This window comes from Myotis daubentonii, chromosome 12 (assembly GCF_963259705.1).
Source record: "Myotis daubentonii chromosome 12, mMyoDau2.1, whole genome shotgun sequence".
Classification (NCBI taxonomy): domain Eukaryota; kingdom Metazoa; phylum Chordata; class Mammalia; order Chiroptera; family Vespertilionidae; genus Myotis; species Myotis daubentonii.
The window spans coordinates 25,115,129-25,131,058 of NC_081851.1; the positions used below are offsets into that span (position 1 = coordinate 25,115,129).

At 42.1% G+C, this 15,930-nt stretch overlaps 1 protein-coding gene and 1 pseudogene across 2 annotated transcripts in view; one reads left to right on the forward strand and one right to left on the reverse strand.

Annotated features, from left to right (window-relative positions):
• The first annotated feature begins 467 nt into the window (after positions 1-467).
• Positions 468-15,930, forward strand: part of CHMP3 (charged multivesicular body protein 3) — a 44,878-nt gene continuing 29,415 nt past the window's right edge. The window contains exon 1 of one of the 2 annotated variants that reach the window (XM_059659223.1): positions 468-625. In XM_059659223.1, the coding sequence (XP_059515206.1) occupies positions 581-625 (45 nt within the window). In that variant the 5' untranslated portion in view covers positions 468-580. The remainder of the gene's footprint in view (positions 626-15,930) is intronic. The other variant, XM_059659224.1, reaches the window with a different exon arrangement.
• On the reverse strand, positions 9,013-14,487 carry LOC132213871 (zinc finger CCHC-type and RNA-binding motif-containing protein 1-like; annotated as a pseudogene).

Below are 15,930 nucleotides of genomic sequence, written 5' to 3' on the forward strand. Positions count from 1 at the left end.
GATGGAAAGCAAAAGGCTGGAGTTCAGTGTGTTGAAAAGCTTACAATCGCTGGGAACTGGTAAGAAGGGGAAAGAGAAGATGATGCCCAGGTTTTAGGGACCAGGTGATGGTGGTGACAACAGAGGGGAGGAGTAGCTCTGCCGGTCGCTGCCAGTGAGTTGCCTACGGCACACAAGGTGAAGCTGTTTGGAAAGTGGTGGTCATTGTACCTGGTCTGGGCGGAGATCCAGATTTCTGGCACAACAACATCCAGGCGCAGGTGAACTACCGGGAGCAGCTGTAATCCCCAGGTGTGGTCAATAAATTCCTACCTTTCAGATGACTCCCTTCTACAACGCACGGAATAACACCTTCGCCGCCGCCCTTAAGAAAGCCCCGCCCAGAATTGCGCAATCGCGTCAATCTTCTGGACAAAGCGCCGCCTGACCGTGTTGCGCATGCGCATTGTCCTAACTGCGGCCGCTCCCTTCTCCGGGCGTCGGTCTCCTACCCTCTCACGGCCCCGCCCAGGCGGCTGCCCGTGACCTGCCTGGGCGCAGGGAACGAAAAGCCGGAAGGGGCAAGACGAGTTCATTAACCATGGGGCTGTTTGGAAAAACCCAGGAGAAGCCGCCCAAAGAGCTGGTAAGGGCTACGGTGGCGGCAAAGGAAGGGGTGGATTTGCGTGGGGCGCAGTGGAGCTGGTACAGCGACTGGACGCTCTTCCACCCCGACTGGCCAGGTACCGCTGGGCCGCCATTTCCGGGGCTTCCCACTCGACTGAGGGGCGGGAGGAAGCGTCTCTAAGGAGACGGCTGTGGCCTAAGAGAGCCCGCTACTCAGCACTCACAACCCAAGGGCGCCGAGGGCTGAAGTGAGTGTCGCTCAGCCTAGGCACAGGGCGCGGACGCAGCCACGTAGCCCTAACCCTGAAACCCCTTCCCGGCGCTCGTTGGTTCAGTCCCGCCCGGACCCTTTCCCGGGCGCAGGCCCCGCCCTCCTACTTCCGCCGGCAACCAGCCCTCGGACCTCTCGCGCGAAGATCCCGGACACTGCCGACCCTTCCCCGCCGCTTCTGCTGCGCCGGGGCTCTGTTTTCCCCGTTCCCTGCCCCATGGCGTCATGTTGTCCCGACACAACCATTATAGCAGAACTGGGCCCGGAAGGTTGGTGCCGAAGATCGCTGACCCTGGCTTTGAATTCTGATCTGCCCGCTCACTTAGATACAGTGTAATGGGTAACAGTGCCCTGCAGGGTCCAGTCTACCTCAGTGTGAATCCTGGTTCCCCACCTATCAGACTTGCCGATCTGTTAAAAGTTCACTGTTCTGTGCCTTCGTCTTGTTTGTCAGGTAGAAAGGATAATAGTAGGACTTGAGAGTCATTGAAGGTGAGAGGATGTGAGAGGCCCGCTACCTGCGCACTCTAATGCTTGTTTTAGTCGTGCTGGCGAGGGTTCATTGTTTATAAACTTTACAGAATTACTGTCTAAGTGCAGACCAATAGCACCAGCGTCACCTAGGAGCTTCTTGGGAAACTCGGGCCCTACCCAAGACCTGATGAGTAATAATTTGGATTCTGACAAGATCCCTAAAATCCTTTATTTAATAAATCATCTCACCCATTCCTCTCTGGCAGGCACATTTTAAAAAATATATATTTTACTGATTTTTTTACAGAAAGGAAGGGAAAGGATAGAGAGTTAGAAGCATCGATGAGAGAAAAACATCAATCAGCTGCCTCCTGCACACCCCCAACTGGGGATGTGCCCGCAACCCAGGTACATGCCCTTGACCGGAATCAAACCTGGGACCCTTCAGTCTGCAGGCCGACGCTCTATCCACTGAGCCAAACCGGCCAGGGCTGGCAGGCACATTTTAAAAACCAATGTGCATCATGAAGTTGCTGGCGTATAGTGTGTTCATTTTTATTATATATTTTAATCACCGATCATATGACAGTAGGTACTCAATAAATATTAATTCCCTCAGGAATTACTCCCTGTAAATACTGTTTCACTCCCTGTGAAATAAAAATTGTGGAGCTTACATGAGGTAAGAGTGTATTGCACTTGCCAATATAGAGCACTACTAGTATATAGATGCACATTTTGTGGCATGTCTGTATTATAAGATGCTTGTTGTTTTAGAAGTATATTTTTGATTTTAGGAAAAGGTCATTAACCTTCATTGTTTGGCCTTAGCTTTGCCATTCATAAAATGAGATACGATTCTGGGGTAACAGGCTCATTACTATTAAACTGATCTTTAGCTTATGTATTATTTGCATAACACTTAGGCTATTTTTAGGTGATAAAAGTAATTGCTGAGAACATGATGTCAGTAAACTGTTCCAGTGAGTTAGCCTACCTTGAAAAATAACACTAGAAAAATATCAAAATCGATGCAATTTTTTAAAAAATTTGCCTGCCAAAGGGCAATTATAAAGATGAAATAGACAGCCAGGGAAATTACCAAGCAAGTAAGATAAGCATTACAAGAACAAGTCTGGATTGGGTACCACATATGTAGTTACAGGAATTCGGAATTGGAGTGATTACCCCCACACTGGGGTAATCAGAAATGATTTGGCTCCTCACTCTCATGTCTTCCACACACCTCTTGCCTGTGTGAGTTGGTTCTTGACTATTTAGTATTAGATTTTTTACTTTAACTGGTGCTGGACATAGTCTGCCCAGCATTTTCTTCCAATTCCTCTTCACAGTCCTCCAAGCTTCCCTTTCAGTTCTGATTATATCTTGTTCGAATTTGTCAGAAGAGTGCCTGTGTTTACTTTAGGTTCAGCTTCTACCAAGCCCTCTTTATGCCTTATGATTTATGACCAAGCGAAGTGTTTTGTCACCTGCTGCAGTTATTCAGCATAGAGTTTGTAATTCCAGAAAGGGCCAATAGAGCAGGGATGAGAATCGCTTTTTTCTCTGTAGAGCTGCTGACACACAGACGCTGTACTGGGAGATGTATATGAATAAGAAAACAGGTATTGTCTGATATTTTAGGTTTTGGTTGTTGGTGTTTTTTTTAAGAGGGAGAAGGGAAAAAATCATATGTTCAACTTTATAAAAGAAGCTAGGTGCCTGACCGGTGTGGCTCAGTGGTTGAGCATTGACCTATGAACCAGGAAGTCACGGTTCGATTCCCGGTGTGGGGCATGTAGGAGGCAGACGATCAATGATTCTCTCTCATCATTGATGTTTCTATGTCTCTATCCTTCTCCCTTCCTCTCTGAAATCAATAAAAAAAATTTTTTTAAAAAAATAAAAGAAGGTAGGTAAAAATTTTAAAACAAAATAAGAATATTGACAGAGAAGCAAAGTTAGAGAAAAAAGGAGATAATTTACTAAAGGCTGTGGTCTCAGCTGGACACCTTTTGAGTTAGTATAAATTCATGGTACCCTTTCCACTGGGGACTGGAAGATGAGGGCATGCGGGTCTTGGTCCCAGCACAGGAAAAACGGGCCAGGTGTAGCCATGCCACACCATCATAGTTGTCATTTAGGTCTTAAGTCAGGTCAGGCAAGTAAGAAAATTATGGGTGATGGTCCCAGAGCTCTGGTACAGTGTGCAGCACAGAGTAGGTGCTAAGTACTAGTGAATATCGAGTGATGAATGAGTATCAGAATAAGAGTAAGTAAGGTTTAAAGTCAGGCAGTCCTAAAATGAGTAGTGTTGAAGGGACACTCGGAGGAACATTAGCTACACAAGAAGCCTTACAGACTAAAGTCTTTTTCCCCAGGCATCTCAGACACTTTGATGAAGACATCCTCGTAGTGAAACTTGTCCTATCTTAAACAAAAAAGTGTTCAAGCTGACTAGATTGGGCCAGCTTAGGATGAAGGAACCTTGTAATTCATTTAGAAACCTGTCACTCTCTTGGGATGGGAAGCAAGAAGACATGAGATTGTACTGGAAAGAGATACTTCTCTTGGAGTTGAGGTTCTGTTGGAAAATTACTGTTTTTACTCGGGGACTTCACTGATTTAGCCTTTGAGTAGAGTTGTCTCCTTCCATGGCATCAGAATTCTGAAATTATCTTACTAACTTATAACTTAGACTGGGTCATGATTCATGGTTGTGGGGCACTAATCATAAAAGGGAAGAAAATGAGAAGGGAATATGGAGAAAAAGATAAAGCTTCACTCAGTTTATATAACATTTATTTTGTTTGTTTCTTCATTTTTAAATGTTTATTTTGGTATGCATTGGGTTGGATACCAGGTTTATAAAACTGTACTAGGAGCCCGGTGCACGAAATTCGTGCACTAGGTGGCAGGGGGGAGTGTCCCTCAGCCCAGCCTGCCCCCTCTCACATACTGGGAGCCCTCAGGCGTTGACCCCCATCACCCTCCAATCGCAGGATCGGCCCCTTGCCCAGGCCTGATGCCTCTGGCGTCCGGCCCAGGCAGCGGGGACCTGCAGTGGCAGCGGGGGGTGCCGCGATCAGTGGGCTCCGCCCCTGCCCCTGCAGGATGCCTCTGGCCTAGGCGTTCGGCCCAGGCAGCGGGGACCCGCAGCTGCAGCGGCCCCACGATCGTGGGCTTCGCTTTAGGCCCAGGCAAGGGACCCCTAGCTCCCGGGACTGCCAGCTTCGACCGTGTCCAGCTCCCATCGCTGGCTCCACCCCTACTTCCTGCTATCACTGGCCAGGGCGGAAAAGGCACCTGATTCTCTTAGCTCCCCCCTGGTTTTCCGATCACTGTCAGTGGCAGGGGGCTTCTTCCTGCTTTCCCTTTCGCCTCCCTGCATTGTGCCTACGTATGCAAATTAACCGCCATCTTGTTGGCAGTTAACTGCCAATCTTAGTTGGCAGTTAATTTGCATATAGCCCTGATTAGCCAATGAAAAGGGTAGCTCATACGCCAATTACCATTTTTCTCTTTTATTAGTGTTGATGAGAACTTCAAAGAATACCACATTTACTTATATTTTAGGTTAAATACAGCAACAGCAAGGAATAATAGAAGTATAAGATCTGTGATCTCACAGTGGAGGGCGTGATTAACTGGTCAGGCAGGGTATCAGGTCTTGTCATAAGAGGTGTAGCTAGGTGGACGGGTTGGTGTAGGATAGGAAAGGGGAGGCAGTCCAAGCAAAGTTAACTGCATATACAAGGTGTGGAGGTGTGAAACAGAGCTTGGAGGAACCAGAAAAAAGTTCAGAGTGGTTGGAAGAAGAGATACTGTTATATGGAGTGGGATGCAGGAGTGAGGGAGAGGTAAGTTAGAGGGCAGGTTAGCAAAGGGCCGTGTGCCATGCCTATGGGGAGCATTCAGTGATTTGGAGTAAGAATTGGAGGGAAGAGACTTAGGTATGGAAGCCAGTTAATGACCCTGCTGAGAGATGATGTGGATTTACAACTAAGTGAAAATGGGGATAGAGAGGATAAGGATGAGTTTTAGAAATATTTAGGATATACAGTTAGAATTTGCTCATCTATTGGATGTGGGATGAGTGCAAAAATTACTATTAGGTTTCTGTTTAATCCCACCCTTAATCAAACTTACCTTCCCTCTGAGGTCCGTACCATGAACTGAACTTGAGATTGAGATAATTCAGGAAAAGAGCAGGTTTGATGGGATGGTGGTGGGTGGAGGGGGAGGAGCCACAAAGCTCAGTTTTAGGCAGAATTCAGGAGATGAGGGAAGACATTAGAGAGTGGTTTATCCTGGGAAAATATATTTCTTTTCTACTTTGCCTACTCGGCAAAAGTGTAAGCTTGAGAGAAAGGATCATGTTTTTCTTTGTCGTCCACTGGGCCAGCACAGTGTTGAACTCTCTTAATAAGAATAAAGTGCCTATCAAATATTGGATTGATGAACTGAAGTACAGTTGGGGAGAGAATATGTGTACACATTTGAAGGACAGCCTAGTTGACCATCTCCTATGTACCCATCTGAGAGTGATCAGAATAGACAAACTCTGGCCTGAATTCACTTGTATTTGTTGCTTTCGGCTAATTTCTAGTTTTACATAATGTTTTAAATCTTGAAGGATACACAAAATCCTAGTTTACAGAGATTGCCTTTAGGGAGAGGAGCTGGATAGGTGAGGGTCAAAGGTGGGAGAACAACTTAATTGTCACTGTATATTCTCTTGGTCCCCTGCTGTAACAAAGTACCATAGGCTGGGTAGTTTATTCACAGCACAAATTTATCACAGTTCTGGAGGCTAGGAAGTCTAAAATCAAGGCACCCACAGATTTGGTGTCTACTGAAGACCCCATCCCTAGTTCATAGACCGCCATCTTTCCACGGTATCCTCACATGGCAGGAGGAGTCGTCGAGCTTCTGGGGTCTCTTTCATAAGGGCACTAAACCTATTCATGAGGGTTCTACTGTTGTGACCTAATTACCTCCCAAAGGCCCTCCTCCAAATACCATCACATATGGGGATTAGGTTTCTTTTTTTCTATTTTAAAACAATTTTTTATTTTTCAACTAGAGACCTGGTACACGAAATTCGTACACTTGGGGAGGAGGGGATCCCTCAACCCGGCCTGCACCCTTCGCAATCTGGGAGCCCTTGGGGGATGTCCAGCTGACAGCTTAGGCCCGCTCGTCAGTTGGACATCCTTAGCGCTGCTGTGGAGGCAGGAGAGCCACCACCACTGTGCTCACCAGCTGTGAACCCAGCTTTCGGCACACTGACCACCAGGGGGCAGCTCTGGCATTGAGCGTCTGCCCGCTGGTGGTCAGCGCGCGTCATAGCGACCAGTTGTTCTGCAGTTTGGTTGATTTGCATATTAGCCTTTTATTATATAGGATTATAGTTGACATCTATACTAATAAAAGGGTAATATGCTAATTAGACCAGATGTCCTTCTGGACAAAGCCACAGTGGCGGGTGCCGAAGCAGAGGCGGTTAGGGGCGATCACGCTAGCAGGGGAGAGCAGTTAGGGGGCGAGCAGGCTGGCAGGGGAGAGTAGTTAGGAGATGATCAGGCCAGCATGGGAGAGCAGTTAGGGGCCAACCAGGCCAGCAGGGGAACAGTTAGGGCGAACAGGCTGGCAGGCAGGCAAGCGGTTAGGAGCCAGCAGTCCCAGATTGCGAGAGGGATGTCTTTCTGACTGAAGTTGGACATCCCCCGAGGGGTCCCAGATTGGAGAGGGTGCAGGCTGAGCTGAGGGACAAGTGTGCAGTAAACCAGATTCGGGCCAACAGTGCCCCAGCAACAACGTAACCTGCACCCGAAGGTGGAATCGTGTGGCCCCCATGAGGAATCGGGCTCTCTCCTCTCTGGTTCAGGTCCGCTGCCAAGTCACTGCAGTTCGCAGCTCCTGTGTTGAGTGTCTGCTCCCTGGTGGTCAATGCGCGTCATACCTGTCGGCTGGTCAGCCAGTCGCTTAGACTTTAATATATATAGATTATGTATAATAGGATATTGTAAAAACTAAGTTATGAAATTTTTATTAAAACGTTTCTTACATTCCATTATATAAAATATTCGTCATGGGCCACGAGTTTGACATGCTTGCCCTAAAGAGATCCTCTAATTCAGCCGTGGGCAAACTACGGCCCGCGGGCCGGATACGGCCTGTTTGAAATGAATAAAACTAAAAAAAAAAAAAAAAAAAAGACCGTACCCTTTTTTGTAATGATGTTTACTTTGAATTTATATTAGTTCACACAAACACTCCATCCATGCTTTTGTTCCGGCCCTCCGGTCCAGTTTAAGAACCCATTGTGGCCCTTGAGTCAAAAAGTTTGCCCACCCCTGCTCTAATTCCTAATGCAGTGGTTGAGAAACGGAATTTGAGTAGAGCTTTTGACAAACCCTGTGGTTAGAAGGTTCAAAAATTAGAGTTCACCAAGGATAAGGGACTCGGGTAAATCTCAGGGTTTTGGTTGAGACTGTGATACACCTTAGCAGTAACAGTGAGCAGGAAATAAACCGACCTTCACAGATTGAAGTCCAGTTTCAAATTATCTCTATCCCTGATTGGATTCATTAAGCTTAATTAAGAACCTGTTTTCAGTGCTCTTAGGTTAGATGTTTACCAGAAGCAAATATAAGTCTTGTCTGGAAGAAGAATGACATCATCCAGAGACAGATTAGCCAGCCAATTTTCATGTACAGTGTTCAGAATTCACCTTTAAAGAAAAAAAGAGATGTTGATTGATAGGAAGTCTTTATATATTCTGGATACTATTAGGGTCACTGAAGGAGGAACGCATGAGGCTGAAGTGGTAAGGGTTATAATTTATTAGGTCCTCTTGATACCAGATGGGCTGAGCCCCCAAATGGTGCCAGCACCCAGGGATGGGGAGTCAGAGGTTTTTAAAGGACTCTAGGCGGGCTTTTTCTGGGCGGAGAACTCTGCAGGTCCGGATCCTGGGAAGGTCTGGAGGGGAGAGATAATGACATAGCAAGTGGAATGTGGTCTTAGCAAATGGCATGTGGTTTTAGCAAGTGGGATGTGGTCTAAGCAAAAGAGAATGTCTATTGTGAAGTAGCCTAAAGGTCTGTTCCCTTGGGAGAGGGTATTGATTCAATTGTTTGATCAGACCTATGAATCAGGAGGTCACGGTTCGATTCCCGATTCCAGTCAGGGCACATGCCCAGGTTGTGGGCTCTTTCCCCATTGGGTGTGTGCAGGAGGCAGCCAATCAGTGATTCTCCCTCATCAGAGATGTTTCTATCTCTCCCATTTGGGGCCCCTTCCCTAGGGGATCGCTTTTGGGGACACCCCTGCCCAGATGGAGTTGTATGTGCTTCCAGTAAACTTCCACATTTTTATTAAAGAAGCCTTTAGTCTGCGAGTTTAATCTTCAAACTTCATAGGGCAAGGACCCACTGAGGAAAAGTCTATACCCCGAGCCCCACATTTCAAGATGTAAATAAACTTTTATGAACTCTCAAATCTTTTTAGTATCTTTTTCTTGGTATGAAAATAGCATTACTATGATAGTATTGTTTTTTTATTTTCATTTAAATCAACTTTAATATTAATGGTTATTAGCAAATCTTGATTTTTATTACTCTGTTAAAGCAAGATAGAAATGTGATACTTTAAATATTCTTCTCAATTTCCTATGAGCTATTTTATAGTAAAAAATTATTTGGTACTAGGTGTTTTTACACTCAGATTCTAAAAGTAATCTTTAGTCCCAACTAAACTTCGTACTCCAAAATTTTAAAAGTTTCTTGTATTGATATTTACACAATAAATATAATTTTAATCACTAAGTTCTTTCTCATTCCTGAAATATGTGCTTTTCTTTATCCTTGGGCATCTTGAATCATCTGATGAATCAATTTCTTCTTCTGGTTCAGGAATTTTTTTTCTTTTTCTTTTTTTTCTTTATTCTTTGGAGGTACATGTTCTCCAAGCATATTTTTAGGACAGACATAATTTAAGTGTCTACTTTCCTCACATTCATAACACTTCGATTTATAAAAAATAATTTTGTCTTTGGATCAACTCAGCTGCTCTTCCATTGTCAGTAGCAAATCTTGCTTTTATCACTCCTCCAAATAACTGTTTGTTGATTATTGCCCTGGTACAATTTTGTGCAGAATCTTTTTCTAAACAAAATAAAGGCAACCCTTTACTCTTCCTGGTGTCTCTGCTTCATTATAATAACCTTTATAACTTCGCCAAACTTGAAAAATTCGGGGTATAAGACATTGTTGGTCAGAGAAAAGGGCAAGTAGATACATTGTGCTTTTTCTTGGGGCCAATCCACCGCGCTCTTTTCTTCAGGTGGAGCTGGCAGAGAGATCAGAAGATCAGCTCAGAGGGGGCTCAGCCCTGCCTACAATGGCCTTGGCATCGCCAATACTGGAAGGGATTGGGCACTGTAGATGAAAAGGTAGCAGCAACAATGCCTTTTCCTGGCTCTTCTGGCAATTTTGTTGTTGTTTTTATTGATTTCAGAGAAAGGAAGGGAGAAGGAAAGAGAGATAAAAACATCAATGATGAGAAAGAATCATTGGTCGGCTGCCTCCTGCATGCTCCCTACTAGGGATTGAGCCCACAATCCGGGTATTTGCCCTGACTCTGAATTGAACCGTGACCTCTTGGTTCCTGGGTCAACACTCAACCACTGAGCGACACTGGCCAGACTCTTCTTGTAGTTTGTTGTTGTTGTTTGTACCTTTTTGAGGAACTCCAGAACTGTTTTTTATAGTAGCTTCACCATTTTATAGTCCCACCAGAAATATACAAGTGTTCAGTTATAAAACTGAAACAATTTGGGTTCACCATTGAACTGTTTTGAAGTTTGGGGTGATTGTCTAACAGAGGAGAGAATATGAATGTTCCAAATATTTCAAGATAGAGTTTAATGAAAATATTTCTTCCCAACAAGGATGATTTAAAGCAGTTTATGAACCTGGATTTTTCATAATCCTTTTTAAAAATTTATTTAAATATTTGTACATAACATAAAATTCAAAAAGCAGCAGATTTAATATAGAGTAAAAAGTAAATCTTGCCCAGCTGGTGTGGCTCGGAGGTTGAGCATCAATCTATGAACCAGGAGGTCATGGTTCGATTCCTGGTCAGGGCACATGCCCAGGTTGGGGGCTACCAATCAATGATTCTCTCTCATCATTGATGTTTCTGACTCTCCCTCTTTTCCTCTCTGAAATCAATAAAAATATATTTTTTTTAAAAAATGAATCTAGTCCTGGCCAGTGTGGCTCACTTGGTTGGAGCATTGTTTCGTATACCAAAAGGTCGCAGCTTTGAAATCCCATTGGGGCATGTACGGGAGGCAATTGATAGATATTTCTCTCTTACATCAATGTGTGTGTGTGTGTGTGTGTCTCCTCCCTCTCACTAAAATCAATAAAAACATATTCTCGGGTGAAGATTAAAAAGTAAATCTCCCTTTCACTCCTGTTTACAAATTATTTAATTTCCATTCTTGAAAGCAGCCTAATTTCTTATGTATGCTTCCATTGATATTCTGTAATACATGAACATATTAATATCTTTATATCTCTTCTACCTCCTGCTCTTCCTCTCCTTTCCTGCTCCTTCCCTCTTTCTTTTCTCCTCTTCCTTTCTTCTTTCCTCATTTTCTCCTTTTAACATAAGTAATGTCATTCATTACACGTTCATTACTTTGCTATTTTCACTTATATTTTGAGAATTAATTCCATTGGTAGTCCTTATTGTATTGCCTTTTTCTCTTTAGAACATATTTTCATTTATGGAAATTCTCTAATATGTTTAATAGTCTCCTGTTGACATACACACTTTGAATATAATTATAAAGGCAGTGTTTATTAAAATACATTTTATTTTCATTGACGGTTATTAGCTGTTAAAGTGTATACATTTTTTGGGACACCCTGTATATTTGGTAATTTCTTGTCTTGCTATTGCATTTTTATAAAAGTAATTTCACTTTTGTCATCTATTAGATTGAATACTCACCTCTTAAGGAGTATGAGCAGTTAAGTAGTATAATGATTAATTTTAAGACAAGCATTTCTTTATGAATTTTCTTTCAAACTTCTGGATTCATTTAATCTCATAACCTCAAATTAAAAGGCAAACTGTTGTCCTGGCCAGTTTTCTCAGTAGTTAGAGTGCCAGCCCTCGGACCAAAGGGGTTGCGGGTTTGATTCCTGGTGAAGGGCATATACCTACCTGGGTTGCAGGTTTGATCCCCAGCCCTGGTTAGGGTGCATGTGGGAGGCAACCAGTTGATGTGTCTCTCTCACATAGATGTTTCTCTCTCTCCCTCTCCCTCCCCCCTTCTCTCCCACTGTCTAAAAAATTAATGGAAAAAATATCCTTGGGTGAGGGTTAACAACAACAACAAAAAAAGGCAAACTGTTAAGTAGCTATAATCATAAACAGATGCAATGAGGTAGTTTCTTATTTCTTTGAATTAGACTTTTCTCAATACTGGTAAACATGTAAAACCAAATATGGAAATACATTGGATGCTAAGGTTGATATAACATTATAACAACTAATTTAAAGTTTTATCTTTCGTGAGGACAGATTATTCTCATTTATTAATATTAGTGAAAGTTTTAATACAAATCTACATGATTAAATGTGGTATTAACATAATACTTCTTATATCTGTAGAGTACCGTGTTAGACATACCTGAAAGATTCTGCTACCGAAAACTGCTTAAGGCACTAGTTCATTCTGTCTCATTTTAAGATTTAAATTTGAATTGTGAAACTTACCCTAGGCATTGTTCCTAGAATCCTAGTAGCTGCTACAGTCTGGTGCATTGCTTCCAGTAGATTCGCTATCCTTAGCAATTAAAAGTAGAAGCAATGGAGCCAATCAGTATTTTTTCCAGAAAAAAAAAAAATCTAAACTACACTTATATTTACCTGTATAAGAAACAAGATTAGGAGTACTAGTAACTCAGTGCCTTATAATATAATTCACTGCCTTATATGTGAGGATTACTGGAATTTAAGTAGCTTTACCCATCAAAGTTACTAGTTGAGTCAAAAATTATTTAACGAAATCCATTTTTGTACTCCATCCCTTAGTCTGTAACTTCATTACACTTTTATTTAGTCCCTTAGTGGCTTTTGTTTTCACTCAACATAAAACGACACAGCGCCTCCCCCACCTACATAGTGGATAGCCGTATTGCTCCCTTGTAGACTTCTTCAGGTTTCTGCTCAGAAGTCACCTTAGCAGTTGATCTTTCATCACCCTATATAGAATAGCAATCCTCCCCCAACTGCCCTCCTCTTATTTTCCTTGCTTTATTTTCTCCCTAACCCTCATTTTCTGACATAGTACATTTACATGTTTATTTGCTTATTGTCTTTATTTTCTTCTTATCAGATGTAAATTCTTAAGGTGGACTCTTTCTTTTGTCTTCTACTATATCACTAACACATTAAACAGTGCCTGGCACATAGCAGTTGCTCAGTAAACATTTCAATGAATGTATGAACCTTGGATTTCCTTTCCTGCCATTTCTGAAAGTTCTCCTTAGATCATAACATTGTCTTTAAATGTCTTCATATATCACCTGAAAGAATTTTGAGTACTCGTGTGCTGTCTCATACAGTTGTAAATCAGTATTTTGTATTTTTTATTATAAGTTTAAATAGAGTTACATAGTATGTCATTTTGACATGCTATAAAAATGCTGTTTAAATAAAATCTGTTGTATCAATCTGTTAAAAGTATCATGGCAATTTGATTCCCATCAATACTTATTTAAAACTAGGGGCCCGGTGCACAAAATTCGTGCACTGGGTGTGTGTGTGGGGGGGAGTGTCCCTCAGCCCAGCCTGCCCCCTCTCACATACTGGGAGCCCTCAGGCGTTGACCCCCATCACCCTCCAATCGCAGGATCGGCCCCTTGCCCAGGCCTGACGCCTCTGGCCTAGGCGTCCGGCCCGGGCAGCGGGGACCCACAGCTGCAGCGGCCCCGCGATCGTGGGCTTCACTTTAGGCCCAGGAAAGGGACCCCTAGCTCCTGGGACTGCCAGCTTCGACCGTGCCCAGCTCCCATCGCTGGCTCCACCCCTACTTCCTGCTATCACTGGCCAGGGCGGCAAAGGCACCTGATTCTCCAATCATGGCTGGGGGGCAGGGCAAAGGCGGCCCCAGGGCTGCCTTTGCCCTGCCCCCCAGCTCTTAGCTCCCCCCTGGGTTTCCGATCACTGTCAGTGGCAGGGGGCTTCTTCCTGCTTTCCCTTTCGCCTCCCTGCATTGTGCCTACATATGCAAATTAGCCGCCATCTTGTTGGCAGTTAATTTGCATATAGCCCTGATTAGCCAATGAAAAGGGTATCGTCGTACGCCAATTACCATTTTTCTCTTTTATTAGTGTTGATATATAGGGTGTCCCAAAATTCACGCAAGATTTGAATTTTGTGTGAGCATTAACAACAACAACAAAAAATAAAAGCCTAATTTTACTTGGTTTATTGAATCAGATTCTAATATCTGTTGCCCTTTGATTTCAATCCCTTCAATTTGATAAGCATTACCAAGTACCAATTATGGCCCAGGAGCAGGGACAATGAAGAGTATGTGCCAGCAAAGCCATGGAGGCCATTTACCCGATGTGCTATTCCATACATAACCCTATACTGTATACTTTATGAATCAATAAAAAATTTACAATTTTTAATTATAAACCTGTGTTTTCTATCAAAATTACTTCTTGCGTGAATTTTGGGACACCCTATACATGCACAAGTTTTTATTTATAGTTAGACATTTTATATTATTCTTTTTCTCCTTTAAAGGAAACTTTCCATTTATTTCCATTCTACTTTCACCACATAGATTTCTTCTAATGTAATACTTTTATGCTTGAAATAAGGTAGTAATTCTATTATTCTTGTAATAAAGATATGTACATTTCTTTAATGATAAAAGCACTCAAAAACTAGGAAAAAGGACCCTTTTTAACATAATAAAAAACATTTATGAAAAACTATAGCTAACATTTTACTAAACTGTAAAAGACTGAAAGCTTTTCTCTAAAATTAGGAACAAGACAGAGATACCTGTTTTTGCCACTACTATTCAACATTGTACTAGAAGGCCTAGCCAGAGCAATTGGGCAAGAAAAATAAAAGGCATTCATTTTGAAAAGGAAGAAATAAAACTATGTATTTGCAGATGACATGATTCCATATATAGAAAACTTCAAAAATTCTAGTGATAAGTGAATTAAGAGAAGTTGCAGGTTTCACAATATCAGGGTATTGCTTTTTAACTCTAGCAATAAACATTTTTAAAAGAAAATAAGGAATATATTTAACCTAGAAAGCAAAGCATTTGTACACTGAAAACTGGAGGAAAATTCAAATTTATGGATTGCAAGACTCAATATTGCTAAGATAGAAGTACCACCCAAAGTGATCTTTAGATTCAGTGTCATGCCTATCAAAATTCCAAGTCTGTTTCTTGCAGAAATAGAAAAGTTTAATCTTTAAATTTATATGGAATACAGTAGATTCCAAATAACCATAACAGTAATGAAAATGAAAATGAAAAACAAATTTGGACAGCTCCATCATATAGACCCATAGACTAGAATTGAGACTTCAGAAGTGAACCCATACACCTACGGCCATTTGATTTTCTACAAGAGTGTGAGACCATCCAATGGGGGTAGAATAGTAAATGGTGCTGAGACAAGTGGATATCCATGTGCAAAGGAATGAAGCTGGATCCCTACCTCACTCCAAATATAAAAACTTAAAATGGATCAAAAACCTAAATTAAAGTCTTTGACATAAAACCATAAAGCTCTTAGAAGAAAATATAGGGGTAGATCTTCATGACCTCCTCCTATCTGACAATGGATTCTTAGCTATGACACCAAAAGCACAAACCACAAAAGAAAAAACAGACAAATTGGAATTCATCATAATTAAAGCTTTTGTGCATAAAAGAGTGTTATCAAGAAAGTGAAAAGATAACTTACAGAATGGGAGAGAATATTTGCAAATTATATATCTGATAAAATTCTAATATATAAAGAACCTAATAACAGTCAACTGAACTTTAAAAAATATAGAAGACATGAATAGACTTTTCTCCAAAGGAGATACTAGTACACAACTGGTCAACAAGCACACGAAGAGATACTCAACTTCCTTGGTCATTAAGGAAATGAAAATCAAACCACATTGAGGTACTGCTTAACAGGTCCAGCAGTTTGACTGTAGTAAAAAATATTGGAAGATAAGTGTCAGCAAGGATATGGAGAAATAAGAGCCCTTGCAAATTGCTGGTGGGACTGTAAAATGATGAAGACCCTTTAAAAAACAGCGTTGGCGTTCCTAAAAAAGATAAACATAGAATTATATGACCCAGCAATTTCACACATAGGTATATATCCCCCAAAATTGAAAATAGGCACTCAAATACTTGTACAAAAAGTTCATAGTGGCATTATTCACAGTAATCAAAAGATGGAAGCAACCCAAATGTCTATCAACAGATGAATGGATAAACAGGTTGTGGT